Raw genomic sequence first — 19,611 nt, forward strand, 5'->3', positions numbered from 1 at the left:
AAAATAAGAACTGAAAAATGTCTTTGGGCTTGGCAACTTAAGTCACTTAAGTTAGCTACAACCCCAGTGAGGGCAGGTGCAATTGAAAGGCAAGGCTAGAAGCTAGATTACAGTCCATTGAAGAGTAAATGACTTCTAAACCTCACGAGATAGTTAATCTAGTCACTTAGAAAGCTACTGTATAAAACACAAATTTCCAGGAGTGAGGTTTCTGCTATTTTTTTAAGTGCCCACCGCCCCCGCCCCCCCACCCAGGACTCCCTGGAAAATAGACCTGAAGCAAAGGAAGATTCATTTCCATCACACTGACCAAGCCAGAGCCTCCACTCTCACTCTCCTTGCCTCCTCAACCCCTTACTTTGTTTATGCAAGAAAACAGCTGGGGTTTCTTTCTACTTCCCCTTACCCCCCTAACAATACAACCCACTCAGGTGCAAATGAAAACTTAAAGTCCAAAAGGGTAATGGGCTTGGGGAGTGGGAAGAAACAGGTGGTGGTGGGGTGAAGAAAAGGCCTTAGAATGCATTTGAAAGAAGAAGGCTGTCATTTTAATTTTAATATAAGCATATTGGTAGGGAATAAACCCAATGTTTTTAAGTCTGGGCCTAATTCTATAATTCTATAACAGAATTAATCAGACACCTAATTTACACTTACATGACAACATTTTACTGCCATAAAACCTAATATCAAAAAAAAAGTATTCTTAAATTCACTTCATTGAGTTGCAAGTATATACAATTTAAAAGTGAAATTTATTTTGTGGAGGAGGAATAGTTCAATTCCTAACTCTGTTGCCCAGGATGGAGTGCAGTGGCACAATCTCGGCTCACTGTAACCTCCACCTCCCGTGTTCAAGCAATCCTCCCACCTCAGCCTCCCAAGTAGCTGGGACTACAGGCATGCAATACTACACCTAACACCTTTTAATACTTCTGTCAAACAGTGAAGTACAACTTTCCTGGCAAGACATGAATTTCAGGCAGAGCATGAAATATTCAAGTGCACCCATGACCCTACCAATAAATAAAACCATCAAATCTTACCATATTCAAAAAATATCCGGTTGTAACAACTTTTTAAAAAAATTTCTACTTATCTTGAGAGCCCTAAATTATCTATGTGTTCCTACTGAACAAATCATGAAGAAACTATAGATGGGCTGATAAAAAGGAAGTAATTTTCACTTGACATTTTTTCTTTTTTTTTGTTTTGAGATGGAGTCTTGCTCTGTCACCAGGCTAGAGTACCATGGTGCAATCTCAGCTCACTACAACCTCCAACTCTGTGGTTCAAACGATTCTCCTGCCTCAGGCTCCCAAGTAGTTTGAACTACATGTGTGTGCCACCATGTCCAGCTAGTTTTTGTATTTTTAGTAGTGACGGGGTTTCACCACGTTGGCCAGGATGGTCTCGATCTCCTGACCTCGTGATCCACCCACCTCGGCCTCCCAAACTGCTGGGATTACAGGCATGAGCCACCGCGCCCGGCCTCACTTGACATTTTCTAATGATATCAATGTGTGGACAAAATGACAGTATTATATGACATCAAGAATAAACTATTTCCTTGGTTCACTGATACTCAGCTGCTGCAGAAAAGTAACTACAGAACAAAGGGAAAAAAAGGTAAACATCACTAAACCCTTAGAAAGATTTGTCCTAATTTCAAATAAGCTGTTTGCTATAAAGAAATCCTATAAAATCTTCCAAGGTGCTGATAGGTGTTTTTGTCATTGTTAATTTTGTTTTTTTTTTTTAATTAACTGATTAGAAAAAACAGATGATTCATCTTTGATAACAAACACTGATCTGCTTTGTGCAGACTAAGGCATGCCTTAATGCCAATAGCTAACAGAAAAAGAACAGTTATTGCTTAGCATATTGAAGCCAAAATATGCTCCATCAATCACAATGAATAGTCAAATGGAAAATCCACTTTGGACACTGGAACTTCTGAGTTTAGGTACAATAAAATCTCATTATAGAATTTCTTCATTAAAAGTATTTTTACAGTATTTTAAGGTGCTCACATCTCTCATGTGACTCTCACAAATAAGCAGTTAAAAGAGGTAGGCCATTATTATAACCCATGTGTAGTAATTTCAGTAAACCGAAATTTCTGAGAGCAGCAAGTACCAAGTGCTATGGTCTGAATGTTTGTAATGTTTGTGTCCCACCAAAATTCATATGTTGAAATCCTAACCCCAAGGGTGATGGTATTAGGAGGCAGGGTGATTAGGTCATGCAAGCAGAACCCTCATGAATGGGATTTGTGCTCTTATAAGAAAGAGAGACCCCAGAGATATCCTCACCCCTTCCAGAATATGAGGACAAGCGAGAAAGCACTGTTAAAGAACCAGAAAGTTGGTCCTCACCAACAGACATAAAACCTGATGTCACCTTGATCTCAGGCTTCCCAGCCTCCACAACTGTGAGAAATAAATTTATCTTGTTTTTAAGCCACCAGTTTATGGTATTTTGTCTTAATAGCCTGAACGGACTAAGACAGCAAGGTCTCACTGTGCTCACTGAGTCACTCAGGACAAATGCATCCTACAGGTCACAACATGTGAATGCAGCAGAAGTCCATGATGTGAATTATTGAGACTCTTTGCAATGGGTTTCACTCTAGATTGGTTAACATTGGCTAAATCAATAAACAGACCCAACTCAATATAACCTATCATCACCTAATAAGGTGTAAAACTTTCCATTTCTCAAAGCTCTCCTCAAAACCTACACTGTCCTATGCTCATAAACTCAGAGGAAACCACAAAGAGACCATAAATAAATAGCATGTGGTCACCTGGTTAGTTAATGGCAGAACAGGACCCAGGGCTTCAACTTCCCAGTTCCAGGCCATTGTTGCTTAAACAGAAGATAACAGAGTACCAAAGAATTACCCACAAAGCCAACAACAAACTGAGGACTCACACCAATGTCTCTGAGAAGAGACAGATCTTTGTCTCTAAATTTTTAAATGTTTTCTTATCTTCTAAATTGTTTTTTACAGTATATTAAAAGTAAGTCCACAGAGCCCTGAACCAGTAAAAGAAATGAGAGCTCTCTAACAATAGTGCACATATAGTCATGCAGGCATAGAAAACATAATGTTTTTAAAGGAAAAAACAAAACAATAAAACCAATGCTGTTGCAGAGTCTACAATTACAATACAGGTCTAAAAATCTTCAATAAGGTTTTTGCAAGGTTATTAACTACGAGAAACCATTAGAAAAATCTATGTTGTCAAAACTAATTTAATTTAAACAAAGTGTTGACCAAAATGGCAACTTCAAGAAAGATAAGCCACAATAGCTTAAAAAGTAAACAGGGTTGACCTTTAGAATATTTACCTTGAATTCTAAGATAAAGGGTAGCACCTCATTAGATGAATAGCTTTCATAAGCTTTCAAAAATACAGCTATTAAACTCTCATTAAATTTAATGTTCTATCACCGAACACATTAAATGTAAAGTGCAATGTTTCATAACAATAAAACAGAATCACACAGACTTTAGTTATGTTACCAGCACAATCCTTAGCAATAAAAAAAAACTAAATTATTTTAATTTATTATAGTTTGACCTACAGCTCTTTCCTTCCTTACAATTGTTAAATGGTTCTTAGTATCTAGTTTTCTCAACTAAAAACAAAATCATAAGTTTTCTCTATGATGGCAACTTTCTAAAATACAAAGAACACCATAATCTCCTTGCTAACAACAGTAGCCACCATTTACTGAGTGCCTCCCACCTGCCATAAACTGTGTCACCAGTTTAATGTGCATTACCTCATTTAACCTTCAAAACAAAACTCATTAAAAAGTGAGTGAGTGGGTCACCCACCTGGAAAGCAACAGAATCTACATATAAACTCAAGTACATCTGAGACATTTCTGGTCACCATGTTGCTGCTAACCCAAATGAGTACATGCTCAAGGCATTGGGGAATCAGAATTGACCTAATGGATATTAGGCATTGAGACTGAGAGAACTTAAGAATATTCAATAGTTGTGCAGTCTCTTTATAGAAATATGCAAGTGTGAGAATAACACTTGGGAGAGGTAGGGAAAAAACATCTTCACCTTGACATCATTCTTTAGAAACTGTATGGGATGATTCTTAACCTTTTTAGGAATTTCATTAAAAAAAGATATGGATCTTCTTCCTAGAGAATCACATATAAAATTTTGCATTATTTTGGAAGGTTCTGACTCCTAAAGTCCATTCCATCCACACATCTCAGTTAAAAAATTCCCAAGTGATTGGGCTGAGAATCCACAGAATGAAGCTAAGAAAGTGCAAACTGACACAAATAGAATGCTTTGGAAATTGTTTTCAAATGTTAGTACAGCTCTGTTCGTGTAAATGATACTAAATTTCAAAGCTCTGACAAATCTACTGCAAGGAACTCACAGAAGGAAAGAAAAGAGGTTTAGATGCTGCCACTGACTGATACACTTACCGTTTTCCTGTGCAATTCTTGTCATTCAGGCCACCAACTTTGTTTATAGCAGACCAGGCTGTGAGAGCCACATATGGCAAAGAGGCAGCTTGAGTATGAGTGAGTGATTTGGGTTTGTGAGAGACCTACATTTGAAGACAACAGTCAAAAATAAGCAATGACTTGCAAACCTATGAACACAATTAAGCACATTTACCTTCACAGGAATCCAGCTGACCCTTGAACAACAGGGGTTTGAATTGTGTAAGTCCACTTATACGTGGATTTCCTGCCTCTACCACCTCTGAGACCAGCAAAACCAATCCTTCTTCTTCCTACTCCTCCTCTTTCTAGTAACTTGAAGACAACAAGGATGAAAATCTTTATGATGATCCACTTAATGAATGGTAAGTATACTTTTCTTCATGATTTTTTTTTTTGAGACAGTCTCGCTCTATCGCCCAGGCTGGACTGCAGTGGCGCGATCTTGGCTCACTGCAAGCTCCACCTCCTGGGTTCACGCCATTCTCCTGCCTCAGCCTCCTGAGTAGCTGGGACTGCAGGTGCCCGCCACCGCACCCAGCTAATTTTTTGTATTTTTAATAGAGACGAGTTTCACCATGTTAGCCAAGATGGTCTCGATCTCCTGACCTCGTGATCCGCCCGCCTCGGCCTCCCAAAGTGCTGGGATTACAGGCGTAAGCCACCGCACCCGGCCTGTGATTTTCTTAATAACATTTTTTCTAGCTTCCTTTATTGTAAGGATATAGTATATAATACACATAACATATTCTATCTTCCTTTATTGTAAGAATACAGTATATAATATACATAACATATTCTAGTTTCCTTTATTGTAAGAATACAGTATATAATATACATAACATATAAAATATATGTTAGTTGACTTTTTGAGATGGAGTCTTGCTCTGTCACCCAGGCTGGAGTTCTGTGACGCAATCTCAGCTCACTGCAACCTCTGCTCACTGCAACCTCCGCCTCCCAGGTTTAAGCAATTCTCCTGCCTCAGCCTCCCAAGTAGCTGGGACTACAGGCACCCGCCACCATGCCCGGCTAATTTTTGTATTTTTAGTAGAGACAGGTTTTCACCATATTGGCCAGGCTGGTCTCGAACTCCTGACCTTGTGATCCACCCACCTTGGCCTCCCAAAATGCTGGGATTACAGGCGTGAGCCACTGCACCTTAGTTGGCTTTTTAGGTTATCGGTAAGGCTTCTGGGCAATAGTAGGCTATTAGCAGTTAAGTTTTAGGGGAGTCAAAAGATGTAGGTGCATTTTCTACCTCACAGCGGTAGGTGTACCAACTCCTGCATTGTTCAGGGGTCAACTGTATTTTCATAGATAAATCTATAAAATTATTCCAGTTCAGTGTTTGTTGCATACCTTACTCCAAGATTATCCTTAATAGATATTGCATAGCTCTATCTGTTTCATATCTTGGAGTAGGGTAAGCAATATGCATACCCTACTCCAAGATTATCCTAATAAATATTGTATAGAATAGCTCTACTTGCCTCACAGATGTTCAATAAATGTTATGTAGGCTACAATATCAGATATAACTACTTCATTGTTTATAAAAAGACCACATCAATATTCCCATTAGTCCTGAAGTAAATCCAAATAAACCTTGAACTCTCAAAAACACATCCTAATTAGTTTTTGAGATCAGCTGTTTCCTCTACTCTCATTTTCTGGAAAGGAAATCTTTCTAGGTTTTCTCTAATCTCAGTAACAACCTTTTTCCCCTTCCTGCCCTCCCTTCTGTAGCCAATTTCCTCAATGTTAACCCCTTTCTCTCTATTGAATTTGTTGGTCTCCTGACTGTATTTGATTAGACTCCTGTTTTTAGTTATTCAAAATCGCTGGATATTTCCATGTCTCCATTGATGACTAATCCATCCTCTCTACTGCCTATATCTGCTTTCAACTATTTATCTAGGGTAAAACCAAGCAACACAGCAGGGTTCTAGGTCTCATTCCAAATCCCTGCTCCACGAGAGAAAAACAACGTTAGCAGGCAGTGTTACTGAATGGCATCAAATACTTTTTTAATCTCTCAAAAATTCCTATATTCTATATTATCTCTTTATAAACTGCCCCATCAAGCATAAACTAGATCTGAAAAACACCAATTATTTCAGAGATATTTGCCAGTCTTTGTTTAAACTTTCTTATGCATTTCAGCAGAGTTGGTAAGTTACCTCATTCCCACTGACTACAACAAACTCTGAAAGAGTGCCTTGTTTCCAAGGAGGAACTGCAGCCCAGACCTGAAACACACACACACAGACAGCTTCATTAGAAACACAGATATTTTCTGACCAAAGCTAAGCATGAAAGTGTTCCCTAATATATACCCTGTGCTGTGAAAAACACAGAAGTCAGCACTACACCAAGCAGGAGTGTTATTTTCATGATATAAATTTATTACTTAGTATGATTCTGGATTTATCAAGTCAAACCACGCTGGAAGCAGATGCCAGCATATCCTGCTGCATTTACTGACTACTTCAAGTCCCAGTAAGACCACAATCTCTGGGGTTTGAGTCCTGGCTCCACCACTTATTAGCTATGAGACCTCTTTATAGCTTGGCTTCCTCATCTGTAAACTGGGCCTAACTTTATCTACCTCAGAGGGACTAAATGACTTATTTTATAAAAAGCAACCAGAACAGTGTTAGCTATGATTATGAACTATCATTTCTTGGTACAAAAGTTCAAAGTGACAAGTGACAGGTGATTATACCAAACTTAAGCTATTTTAAAGCCATCTCATCCATAAGGTAGAAATTGTCATTTAAAGGCCCTTTCAAGGAAAAAAAATACCCTAATCCTATATATTTTAAAGTCTTGCATTTCTTAAGTACTAAATTTAGAAAACACAAACTCAAGTACAGTCAAGATATTTTGGAATTGTTTGTGAAAAAATGTAACAACAGAACCAAAAAAGTAACGGTTCTAGTCAAATCTCAGTATATTTGTTGAAAAAAAGAAAAAAGTTCAACAGCATAGAATATACTTCTGAAACAGAATGAAATTTGCACATTTAGTAAAGGAATATGTGGGAGTTCAGTCAGGGTGGTGGGAAAAATTGTAAGAGGAAAAATTATAAAGATAGTTATAGGAAGTAGACACAAACCTACTTGGAAGGCCGGGGGTGTTGCACAGCTTCAGTAAAAGATTTGGCTGAAAGCAGCCTAATTCTCTTTACCTTGAGTTGACAGCAATAGAGCAAATAACTAGAGAATGTGGGGGAGTTTATCTAAACAGTTTGTTTACTCACGTGGTCCTAAGACCAATCTTTGATCTTTCATGGATGCATGATTGCTCGCTACTGTTGCGGGGGCAGGGCAGGGTCGGCAATGTTAATTACCCTCTAGTGGTGTTTACTCGAAACCTACATCATTTAATCTGTACTAAATAAATGCAAACTTTGTCAGTTTATGGGGCGGATGCTGCACATTCAGGGAGCAGAAGCCCCTTAGCCGCACTGACAGGCAAAATATCTGTGTCATTGTGCCTCTCTCATCTGTCGCTGGATCAGGATCTGGGGGTTGGATCCCCGTAGGAATAGTGGCATTTCCTAACTCACCTCATCTCCAGGCTTGAAGTATTTCACATCAAGCCCACATTCCATCACCACACCAGAGACATCCCGACCCAGAGTCAGAGGAAATTCTTCTCCTTTGATTTTCATGTGTAAAGGATCACGCTTCATATTTAAAGCTGTAGCTCCATAACCACCTGTAAAATACAATTTATCTGTTTCCTCCAAATGTAACTATAAATGCTTTTAAAACTACTACAGGGTTACAGTCTGGTACAATTTTAGGTCTTCAAGATGTAGATTATAAATCATTCTATTACAAAGACACATAAGTGTATGTTCACTGCAACACTATTCACAATAGCAAAGACATGGAATCAACCTAACTACCCATCAATGATAGACTGGATTAAAAAACTGTGGTACATACACACCACGGAATACTATGAAGCCATGAAAAGGAACAAGATCATGTCCTTTCCAAGGACATGGATGGAACTGGAGGCCATTATCCTTAGCAAATTAACACAGGAACAGAAAACCAAAGTGGGAGCTAAATGATGAGAACACATGGACACAGAGGGGAACAACACACACTGGGGTTTTTCAGAGGGTGGAGGGTGGGAAGACGAAGAGGATCAAGAAAAATAACTAGTGGGTGTGAGACTTAATACTTGGGCGATGAAATAATCTGTACAACAAACCCCCATGACACAAGCTTACCTATGTAACAAACCTGCACTTGTACCTCTGAACTTAAAAGTTTTTTAAAAAAGTAATCAACCTTATAATTTTTTGCCATTACATGGGAAAGCATAAAAGGATTTTCCTTAAAAAAAAATTTACTTGGAAGTGATAGTCACTTATTAAACTAAAGCCACCATTGTTCAAAATATTTTTGAAATTCAAATTTTGAAACTGTCTTCAGAACTTTTAGTATTATCTTTTATACAGTTTTGCTTTGTTCTTTGAAGATGATGTCTTTATTAATGTATTCATGTCTTTATTAAGGTATTCATTCACGAACTTTTTAAACAACAAAATATTTGGTGCCAGGTCTGGTGAAGACAAATGTTAAGCTGTTTGAAGTCAATAAATAAATAAGGCAAGAATATAAAGTACTTGATGCTGACAACAGTTTACGAGTAATGATCCCCACATCCTTAAAAATGTTTCTAGAACAACATCTTTGAAATAAATTGGAATAAATTTCTGAGTGATAAAAAGCCACTTGGCTGCATCTGTTCTGATGTGTAAAATCAAGTTGTTTTATTTCACATCTATTTATTTATTTATTTTATTTTTTTGAGACAGGGTCTCGCTCTGTCATCAGGCTGGAGTGCAGTGGCATGATCTCGGCTCATTGCAACCTCTGCCTCCAGGGTTCAAGTGACTCTCCTGCCTCAGCCTCCTGAGTAGCTGGGACTACAGGCACACACCACTACAGCCAGCTAATTTTTGTATTTTTAGTAGAGACAGGATTTCACCATGTTGGCCATGATGGTCTCAATCTCCCAACCTCGTGATCCGCCCGCCTCGGCCCAAAGTGCTGGGATTACAGGCATAAGCCACCGCGCCCGGCCTATTTTATTTATTTTTTTAAGAGATGAAGCCTCGCTCTGTTGCCCAAGTGCAGTGATGTGATCTTGGCTCACTACAACCTCCACTTCCTGGGTTCAAGCCATTCTCATGCCTCAAGCTCTGGAGTAGTTGGGATTACAGGTGTGCGCCACAACGTCTGGCTAATTTTGTAGAAACAGGGATTCATCATGTTGGCCAGGCTGGTCTCAAACTCCTAGGCTCAAGCGATCCACCCACCTTACCTCCCAAAGTGCTGGGATTACAGGCCCATATATTTTTATTTTTAAGAATATTTACAGGCCAGGTGTGGTGGCTCACATCTGTAATCCCAGGACTTTGGGAGACCAAGGTGGGAGGATTGCTTGAGTTCAGAAGTTCAAAACCAGCCTAGAGCTCATCTCTACTAAAAATTTAAAAAATTAGCCAGGCATAGTGGTACATGCCTGTAGTCCCAGCTACTCAGGAGGCTGAGGCGGGAGGAATGCTTGAGCCCAGCAGTTTGAGACTGCAGTAAGCCATGATCACACCACTGCACTCCAGCCTGGGTGACAAAGCAAAGCTCTGTCTCAAAAAAAAAAAAAGAAAAGAAAAGAAAAAGAATACTTATATAAATATCAGCTAAATAAAACTGAAAACATTCTTTTTATTTTTTGGTTCAAGTAAATTTGCTACTCTATAATAATCCAGAGTAATTTATTATATGGCTTCCATATACAACATGACTTTTCTCAGACCCAAAAGTATCTGTTATTCTCTCTTCTGCTTGACATTTTTCTGAGAACATGTCTGCCATGTGAGGCTCTCCATGACAGGCACCCTGCCTACCTCTCCAGTGTCATGTACCACTCACTCCCTGCCCCACAACACATGCTCCACAGTCACTAGCCCGCTCTGTATGTCTCCCCTTGCCCCGCACCCACTCCTGTGGGCAATCCATTAGTTCTTAGGGATGAGGAGAAAGCAGCAAAGGAGCCTAAGGTGGCAGTTTAAAGACGTTCAATGCTGCTGACAGGAGACAGGTTTTCAAATAAGGTCCAAAGATGCTAAGAGGCTTTAAAACAAACACACAAGCCTGGATCTAACAGACCTTTGGTAACCCTGCCAGGAGCAGCTGCTGTGTAGTGTGCTTTTGAGAGAATGGGAAATAAGGGACTGGAGACATGAGAAGACTGAACTCTCTTTAAAACAGTTTTGTTGTAAAGGGAGCAGAAAAATGGAGCAGTAGCTCGAAGTGGCAGCTGGGATGGACAGAGGACTTTTGAGTGGCTTTCTTTTTTTTCTTTTTTTTTTTTTGAGACAGAGTCTTGCTCTGTTGCCCAGGCTGGAGTGCAATGGCGTGATCTCGGCTCACTGCAACCTCCGCCTCCCGGGTTCAAGCGATTCTCCTGTCTCAGCCTCCTGAGTAGCTGGGATTACAGGCATGCGCCACCATGCCCGGCTAATTTTTAGTAGAGACGGGGTTTCTCCATGTTGATCAGGCTGGTCTCGAACTCCTGATCTCAGGTGATCCACCTGCCTCGGCCTCCCAAAGTGCTGGGATTACAGGTGTGAGCCACCGTGCCCAGCCTTTTCCTTCTTCTTAAGAAAGGAGAAATAACAGCAAATCTGTATGCTAATGGGGATGATCCAGTAGAAAAGAAAAGACTGATGATGCAGGAGACACCTGCTGGAATGATATCCAGAGTAGGTGAGAGGGGATGGGATCAGAAACACAAGCCGAGGGCTGGCCTTATGTGAAAGCAGTGACAGTTAATCCATACAGCAGGAGGGAAGGTAGAAGATACGGAGAGAGATGCTGACAGGTGGGTAGCTTGCATGAGTTGTGTTACTAATAAAAAATCAAGACACATGGGATAAAGTGTTTGAAAGGTCGGAAAGTCCCAGAAAATCTAAGCTGATGGCCATTATACCAACATTACACATTTGCCATCTGGGGAGTTAGGATTATACTCTGTCAGGGAAAAAAAAACAACTTCACTTGTAATATTCACAAAAGTCATGTGCTTCACTTTTCCTGCCTTACATTCCTTTTCCACTGCTAAAGATAATTATACAATTATCCACTGAAACTTCTATGTGGTTTGAACAACAGAAGTGGATATTCAGCCATGTCAAACTTTAGCTGCTGTTTAAGAGCTGCAGAAAGGTTTCAGTCCTCTTCGAGATACAGAGCCTGCAGCCCACGGTTGTTTTTAGTTTTCTTGGTCCCCTGTATGCTAATGCATCTACTGAGTAGCCTTGGCTCACTGTTACTATCTAACAAGCCCCTGAACCCAGAATGTAGTCAGCTGGCAGTTAGTAATTGAGAACCTGTTTGGTGACACGGATGACTGAATGGGGCCCTTAAGTGTTCCATCCCATTGACAGGGGTTGACACCTTGACTTGTTCAGAGAATTGGGCCAATTTTAAAAATCCTAAATCTGTCATCAGTTTAAAGACTTTAATCCCATCTAAAGACACCAAACTTTGTTGGTATGATGCTGTTGGCTGCATTTTTTCCCCATGTAAAAATTCTTCATTTCTTTAGCCATTTCTATGATTTATTATTTTATGTCCAACAGTAGTGGCCGTCTCCAGAAAAACAGCCAGCCTTCATCTTTCAAATAAAATAGACATGTCTCTTGCTTTCTTGTCAAGGGAAATAACTGCTTCCTACAGTTTACAATCTTCTACTCATTATTTTATTTCCCCAAGCTACTGTTTCAGATATCTTCTGCAATGACAATAACATATCCTCAAACGGGAGGAGAAAAAAAAAAAAAGAGGGTAACTTGTGAATAATATTACCCATTCAAGTCATAAAAAACTAAGATGTTTCAAGAATACTATATGAAAGTAAAATGTTTTACAGTGTTATATTATTAAACAGCAGCCAAGAAAAGTCTAGATACAGCCATTCTGTTTAAATGAGAATGTACACGGCATGAATTACGCATGTGCATTTAAAGAAATAAAAAGCTAACAGATCTAAATGAAGACAAAATGTAAAAGTTACTCATGGATAAAATACTGCTAATTTAAGTTTGTTATCTTAAGTCAGAACAAAAATATAAAAAGGCATAGAAATAGTGACTGAATGACAACTGCGTATGTGAAGCACTGAAACAGGTTGACAAAGCATGGGATCGATCTTGAAAGAACTTACAATCAAAGCAGATGAAAAAACATGCTGATTATTGAGTAAAACTTACCACTAAAAGACATATCTTATAAAAAACTGAACTCTCTTCAAGCCTAATATAAAAAGAATAAAGGAAAACGGCATGCCCAACTGGTAGTAGCAATTACTACTTCAAAACAAAGAATACAAATGTAGATTTCATGAGACAATCACAGTAAAGTCATTTCAATTCATTTTTTTTTTTTTTTTGAGACGGAGTCTCACTCCATCGGCAGGCTGGAGTGCAAGGGCGCGTTCTTGGCTCACTGCAACCTCCGCCTTCCGGGTTCAAGCGATTCTCCTGCCTCAGCCTCCCACCAACACAGTGAAACTCCCGTCTCTACTAAAAATACAAAAATTAGCTGGGTGTGGCGGCGCATGTCTGTAGTCCCAGCTACTTAGGAGGCTGAAGCAGGAGAATCGCTTGAACCCGGAAGGCGGAGGTTGCAGTGAGCCAAGAACGCGCCCTTGCACTCCAGCCTGCCGATAGGGTGAGACTCCGTCTCAAAAACAAACAAAAAACCCCATAAATTCTAAACTGACTAGGAAACATAACTATACTTCCGAAGCCTGTGACGGATCTCAGAATACCACAAAGTTCCCTGGACAGAAATTTAGCTACAAAGACAGGCCGGGCGCAATGGCTCGTCTGTAATCCCAGCACTTAGGGGGGCGGAGGCAGAGGATCGCCTGAGGTCAGGGATTCGAGACCAGCCTGACCAACATAGTGAAACCCCATCTCTACTAAAAATACAAAAAATTAGCTCGGTGTGGTGGCATGCGCCTGTAATCCCAGCTACTCGGTAGGCTGAGGCAGGAGAAATTGCTTGAACCCAGGATGCGGAGATTGCAGTGAGCTGGGATCAGGCCACCGCACTCCAGCCTGGGTGACAGAGTGAGACTCAGTCTCAAAAAAAAAAAAAAAAAGTTAGCTACAGACACAGTTCTCAAGTCTGAACTTACATATTTAAGGACGCATGAAAACAATCAAGCTTATATTTTGTCAATACAAATGGCCAAAGGATTCCCTGGCCATTGCAATTTCAAAAATTTTGGAAATATTTGCAGAGGTATTGTTAAAAACCTAAATGATTTATTTATGTTAACCAAGGAAGCGTAGTCAAATAATTTTTTAAAACGGCATACCTTATGAAATAGTGATTTTTAAAAAAAGGTAACAACGTCTTTTGAAAACTTACTTCTCATATTAACGTCTATAGGATTTACACTGGCAGCGTGAACTTTGACAATGACTTCATTTGGATAGTGTATGATAGGCAACATCATGTTCTGAGTGAATCGAAGCACTTCATTCTTCCCATATTTATCTATCACCCAAGCAGGCATGACAGTGCTCCTTGAAGAGGTAGTAGTAATCCTTCTAACTGAAGGCTTTGGGACAACTTTGCTTCTCCAGAAGCAAACCGCAGTGCATGCATTTCTTCTAAGTACACAAGTCTTCAGAAATTCCATTGTAAACACTGGTTGAACTGCGTGCTCAAATTCAAATACACTTGGACTGGATCAAACTCTCACCCCTGAATTCAGTCAAATTCTGCCAAACCACGGGCTAGCTTCAAAATTAAGCATGCAAAACGGAGCATTCGAAAATGAAGCTAATCTAATGGAGAAACTGAAAGAAGAATACGGAACTGTTATTCCGCTCTTCGCATATGAAACGCTCGAATTAACGTTCCAGTCAGTATTCTGTCCATTCTCCTCCCTCACTTTCACCCCCTCCACTTTAAAAAAAAGGGGGGCGGGGGATTAAAAAGCAGGTGCGCAAACCCCCTAGATCCCTGCCCTGTCCTGGGAGCCCTCGGCGGGACAAGCAGACACCGCTCGCGATCCAACGCCAGAGAATCGAACGCTTGCCAACTTCCGCCGCGACCCTGGCCCCGAATCCCCTTGCCTGCCCGCTCTCCTTAGCCGCCGGGATGGCATTGCAGCACCAACCAATCGCCTACAAAGATCATTTCTTTGGGCTGCAATTCAACCAATCCAAGTACTCGGTGTTGAAGGGCTCAGTGACAATTAAAGATGGCTGCGCCCAGGTAACATCACTAGCGACCGGTGACCTTTTTTTCCTCCTTGCCTGGCTCCTGTGGTGGCAGGCTGGCCACGAGGACCATGCTGGGCCGGACCCTCCGAGAAGTGAGTGGAATTGGCCCGCTGAGGCCCCCGGGAGGGCGGAAAGTTTAACGGACTTCGTTGACAAAGAGTCCCTGGGTCTTACCACCCATCTTGGCCCACCTCGCTGCCTCCTCTAGAACTGAGTGGGGGATAAGTACCTTTCGATTCTTAGGGTGTACTCGCCGTACCCATTCAGGAGTTAGGACCTTAGCAGGGAAATCTCTGCACCGCGGATCTGTAGGGTGGTGAATCGGCTTCTCACCATTAGACATTTGCTCTGGTGTAGGTCGGGCTCCGGATGGTCTCGGAGTGGGCTTTGCCAGATAAAGGGGGCTTGCGGGGCCACTTCAGTCTCTCTTCTGTCCCCGACATTGAGCTGCAGTCGTCGCTAAGAAGCCCGGCGAAACTGTAGTTTGCAACATTCAAATGAGTAATTTTTGGCTTTTTTCAAAGAATTCGTTCTCTAGGACTAAGATACCAGTGATTCCCTAACCCGTGCCTCCATTTCCTGGACGTCATGTTTGAATTCTAGACTGTATTTGTGAATGCCTTCTGGGCAGTTCTTCTAAATGTCACATAAGCACCCTCAAATTCACTTTAATCAGTGTTGAAGTAATCATTGTAACAGGACTTACCTCTCAACCCCCGTCTTAAAAAAGCTCTGGTATTTCTGAATTCTTAATAGACTCTTTTTTAATGGCACAACTATTATCTCATTTGCCTTTAGATTCTTCCTCATCTTTCATATCCAATAAATCACTAAGCCCTCTTCATTGTATCTTGCAGATATGGCTGGAATCTGCCCTCTTACGTTATTTCTGCTGTTATAGCTTTAATTCGGGTCTTTTTGCTTCCTGGTTCACATCACTCAACCTTAGAACTGTCTGCAGGCCCATTGCTATCAGAGTCACATGAAGCACCTGTTAAAACTAAAACTATGTCCCACTGTAGACTTAATTAGATCTGTGTGGTAAGTTCGGGAGTATGGTTTAATGGAGGCTCCAGGTGATTTCTGTACGAAGTAGGCGCTGATGACCTAAACTGCCTTCCATCTTCCTTTTTATTCCACCCTAGAAGTTGTCGTTTTGTTTGTTTCCCAGCTGGCAGCGTGGAAGTATAATAATAGATAGCTGTAATATATAATGAGAAATTTAAATCCACAGGCTTTAAATAATAGGTCTTCCCCCAAAATACATTATTATGTTATCATTTTAAATTGCATCGAATCAAATTTCTACTTTAAAAAATAAATAAATATGCCCGGCGCGGTGGCTCACGCCTATAATCCCAGCACTTTGGGAGGCCGAGGCGGGTGGATCACGGGGTCAGGAGATCGAGACCATCTTGGCTAACACGGTGAAACCCCATCTCTACTAAATATACAAAAAATTAGCCGGGCGTAGTGGCGGGCGCCTGTATTCCCAGCTACGCGGGAGGCTGAGGCTGGAGAATGGCGTGAACCCAGGGGGCGGAGCTTGCAGTGAGCCAAGATCGCGCCACTGCACTCCAGCCTGGGCCACAGAGCAAGACTCCGTCTCAAAAAATAAATAAATAAAATAAAAATAAATAAACAGACAACACCCAAAACTTGTTTTAAAATTAAATACAACCTATAAAAATATGGTATTTCCTTTTTCTGCTTTTTCCACTGTCAATCTAAGTAACAGAAAGAGACTCTAAAGAAAATATTTATTTTGGAGTAGCAATGCAGTGGGAGTATGTGTGATATAGTAAACTAGGTGCCTATTCAAGGAGGTTGAGGCAAGGGATGTTTTTAAAGATAGAATGAGAAGGATTACTTAAATTATTTTGAATCAGTTATCCTTGGCCACAAGGATCAGTCACAAAGGTGGCATCAGTCCAAGGTTGGATGGCCAATTGCTGGACAGACATCCTTACAGAAGTAGTCGTGTGTGTGGAAGGTTGCAATGGCCTTTGTGCAAGGTTGTGTTTTTTGCAGTCTTATGACAGTTTTTAAAAAATGTTTTAATGGGTACATAGTAGGTGTATGTATTTATGGGGCACATGAGATATTTTGATAGAGGCATACAATGCATAATAATCACATCAGAGTAAATGGTGTATCCATCACCTCAAGCATTTATCATTTCTTTGTTTTACAAACATTCCAGTTATACTCTTTTAGTTATTTTTAAACGTACAATAAACTATTGTTGACTGTAATCACCTGCTATGCTATCAAATACTGTATCTTATTCATTCTGTCTAACTATATTTTTGTACCCATTACCCATCCCCACTTCCCACCCCTACTACCACCCTTTAGGCCTCTAGTAACCATCATTCTGCTCTACCTCCATGAGATCAATTGTTTTCATTTTTAGCTCCCACAAATAGGTGAGAACATGGGAAGTTTGTCTTTCTGTGCCTGGCTTATTTCACTTAACATAATGCCCTCCAGTTCCATCCATGTTGTTGCAATTGACAAGCTCTCATTCTTTTTATGGCTGAATAGTACTCCATTGTGTAAATGTAGGACATTTTCTCCATCCATTCATCTGTTGGTAGATACTTAGGTTGCTTTCAAATCTTGGCTATTGTGAATAGTGCTGCAATAAACATGAGAGAGCAGATATGTCTTTGCTATGTTGATTTTCTTTCTTTTAGGTGCATATATACGTAGCAGTGGGATTGCTGGATCATATGGTAGTTCTATTTTTATTTATTTATTTTTAATTATTTTTTTTTTAGAGATGGAGTCTCACTATGTTGGCCAGGTTGGTCTTGAATTCGTGGCCTCAAGCAATCCTCCTCCCTCAGCCTCCCAAAGTGCTAGGATTACAGGTGTGAGCCACTGTGCCCAACCAGTAGTTCTATTTTTAGGTTTTTGAGGAACCTCCATACTATTCTCCATAGTGGCTGTAGTAATTTACATTTCATCCAACTTTTCTCCATCCTCGCCAGCATTCATTATTGCCTGTCTTTTGGATAGAAGCTATTTTAACTGGAGTGAGATGACATCTCATTGTAGTTTTGATTTGCAATTCTCTGATGATCAGTGATGTTGAGCACGTTTTCATATACCAGTTTGCCATTTATATGTCTTTCTTTTGAGAAATGTCTATTCTAATCTTTTGCCCATTTTTAATTTGATTATTGGATTTTTTCCTGTTGAGTTGTTTGAACTCCTTATATACTTCGGTTATCCATCCCTTGTCAGCTGGAGTGTGATAGTTCTTCTTATCAGGCATTCGTGCATGAGAACCCTCTCTTCTTGACCTTCCTTGGCTCCATTTGTCAGGATTTTAACACAAGTGACTCTATTTTGATTTTGACAACTGTCATAGCTCCTTAAGTCCTACCTTTTTTAGTGCTACTTCTCTCTGGTGTCATTGAGTTAGCCATTGTGAAAAACAACTTTTGCCTCATGGGGGGAGAAAAGAACTATTTAGGAGAGCTGACCCAGGGGAAAACCCAGAGGTTGCCTTGGCATGATTACTTTTACTTTATCACTCCTTTAACAAATACCGATTAATGCCTAGCATGCAAAACATTTGGTGGTTATTTCCCCAGCTCTAAAACTACCTTCTGTCTCCTTTGTATTTTTTCCACATCACTGTACTGTTGTCCTAAATTCTACCAATTAGAGATTAATTAATTCATACAAATTATCTTTTAATTTAATTCTCTTTTAAATATGTACAGATGCCTGGGAAGGTATTTGTTCACCCATTGTTGTAAATTATAACAGTTCAAATTTCTTCATAATACCTTAATTGAGATAATCAGTTGAAGGGGGAAAATTTGCTGGGAATTAGGGAGAAGGGCTGGAAATGATGGCGGCAATTTGGGGGATGTGAGTGGAGGCTTATGGTAACAGGAGTCCTGGGAATAGGGACAAAAAGGAGGTAAAATGCCAAATAGGTAAAATTCCTATTTGTAAATTTTACCCAAGTACATTCAGAAAGGGGGAGGAAATCTCACTTTTACCTTTGTCTTTTGTGGCATAATCCCAGTGTTTCTAGGAGTGAGGCACCAGGCTAATATTATTAATCCTAAAGTTTAAAGAATGATATATTCATTTGGCTTCTTGGAGCTTCAATTTTAGAAAAACTAATCATTGTTCTATAGAGAAATCGATTCTAAATTTTAAACAGCTGTTATTAATTCAACTAACATTTAGTGAGTACCTCTGTGTTCCAAGTATTGGGGGGTAGCATTAAAGACGGACAGAAGCTCCTGCTTCTTGAAACCTAACATTTTTTTGTGGAAACGCAGCCATTAAACACTTTAAAAAAAAAAAAAAGTAAATGATATAATTTCAGGTAGTATAAGTACTATGGAGAAAAATTAAGTAGATCATAGTATGAGAACTAGTTGCGGGAGCTGGACATTTTAGCTAGAGTGGTCAGGGAAGATTTCTCTGATTGAGTGAATAATACTTAATAGAGACCAGAGGGACATGAAGGGGGAACACTGGGCAGATCTGAGAGAATAGCGTTCCAGGCAGATGGAGCAGTAAGTACAAAGACCCTAAAACAAGAGCAAGCTTAACATGTTCAAGGAATAGCAAGAGGGTCATTATGCCTGGAGAGAAGTGAATGAGGAGAGCAATGAGAGAAGAGGTTAGGAAGACAGGTAGGAGCCAAATTGCGGAGAACCTTTGAGGCCACAGTAGGGAGTATGGATTTTATTCCAAGTGTAATGGGAATCTTCTGGAAAGTTTTGAATCTGTGGACATGATCTGAGTTAAAA

General features: G+C 40.2%; 2 protein-coding genes across 5 annotated transcripts in view; one reads left to right on the forward strand and one right to left on the reverse strand.

The window, feature by feature from the left end:
- The window catches only part of RTN4IP1 (reticulon 4 interacting protein 1), a 68,727-nt gene extending 53,883 nt beyond the window's left edge, over positions 1-14,844 (reverse strand). The window contains exons 1-4 of one of the 4 annotated variants that reach the window (XM_063666478.1): positions 13,962-14,842; positions 8,066-8,217; positions 6,675-6,743; positions 4,471-4,595 (exon numbers count right to left, since the gene is read on the reverse strand). In XM_063666478.1, the coding sequence (XP_063522548.1) occupies positions 4,471-4,595; positions 6,675-6,743; positions 8,066-8,217; positions 13,962-14,235 (620 nt within the window). In that variant the 5' untranslated portion in view covers positions 14,236-14,842. Of the gene's footprint in view, positions 1-4,470; positions 4,596-6,674; positions 6,744-8,065; positions 8,218-13,961 lie in introns of all 4 variants that reach the window. The other 3 variants (XM_063666480.1, XM_063666477.1, XM_054489956.2) reach the window with 3 other exon arrangements.
- The window catches only part of QRSL1 (glutaminyl-tRNA amidotransferase subunit QRSL1), a 37,982-nt gene continuing 33,147 nt past the window's right edge, over positions 14,777-19,611 (forward strand). Inside the window, exon 1 of the mRNA XM_054489959.2 lies at positions 14,777-14,916. Coding sequence (XP_054345934.1) covers positions 14,893-14,916 — 24 coding nt within the window. The 5' untranslated portion in view covers positions 14,777-14,892. The remainder of the gene's footprint in view (positions 14,917-19,611) is intronic.

Source organism: Pongo pygmaeus, chromosome 5, assembly GCF_028885625.2.
Source record: "Pongo pygmaeus isolate AG05252 chromosome 5, NHGRI_mPonPyg2-v2.0_pri, whole genome shotgun sequence".
Classification (NCBI taxonomy): Eukaryota; Metazoa; Chordata; class Mammalia; order Primates; family Hominidae; genus Pongo; species Pongo pygmaeus.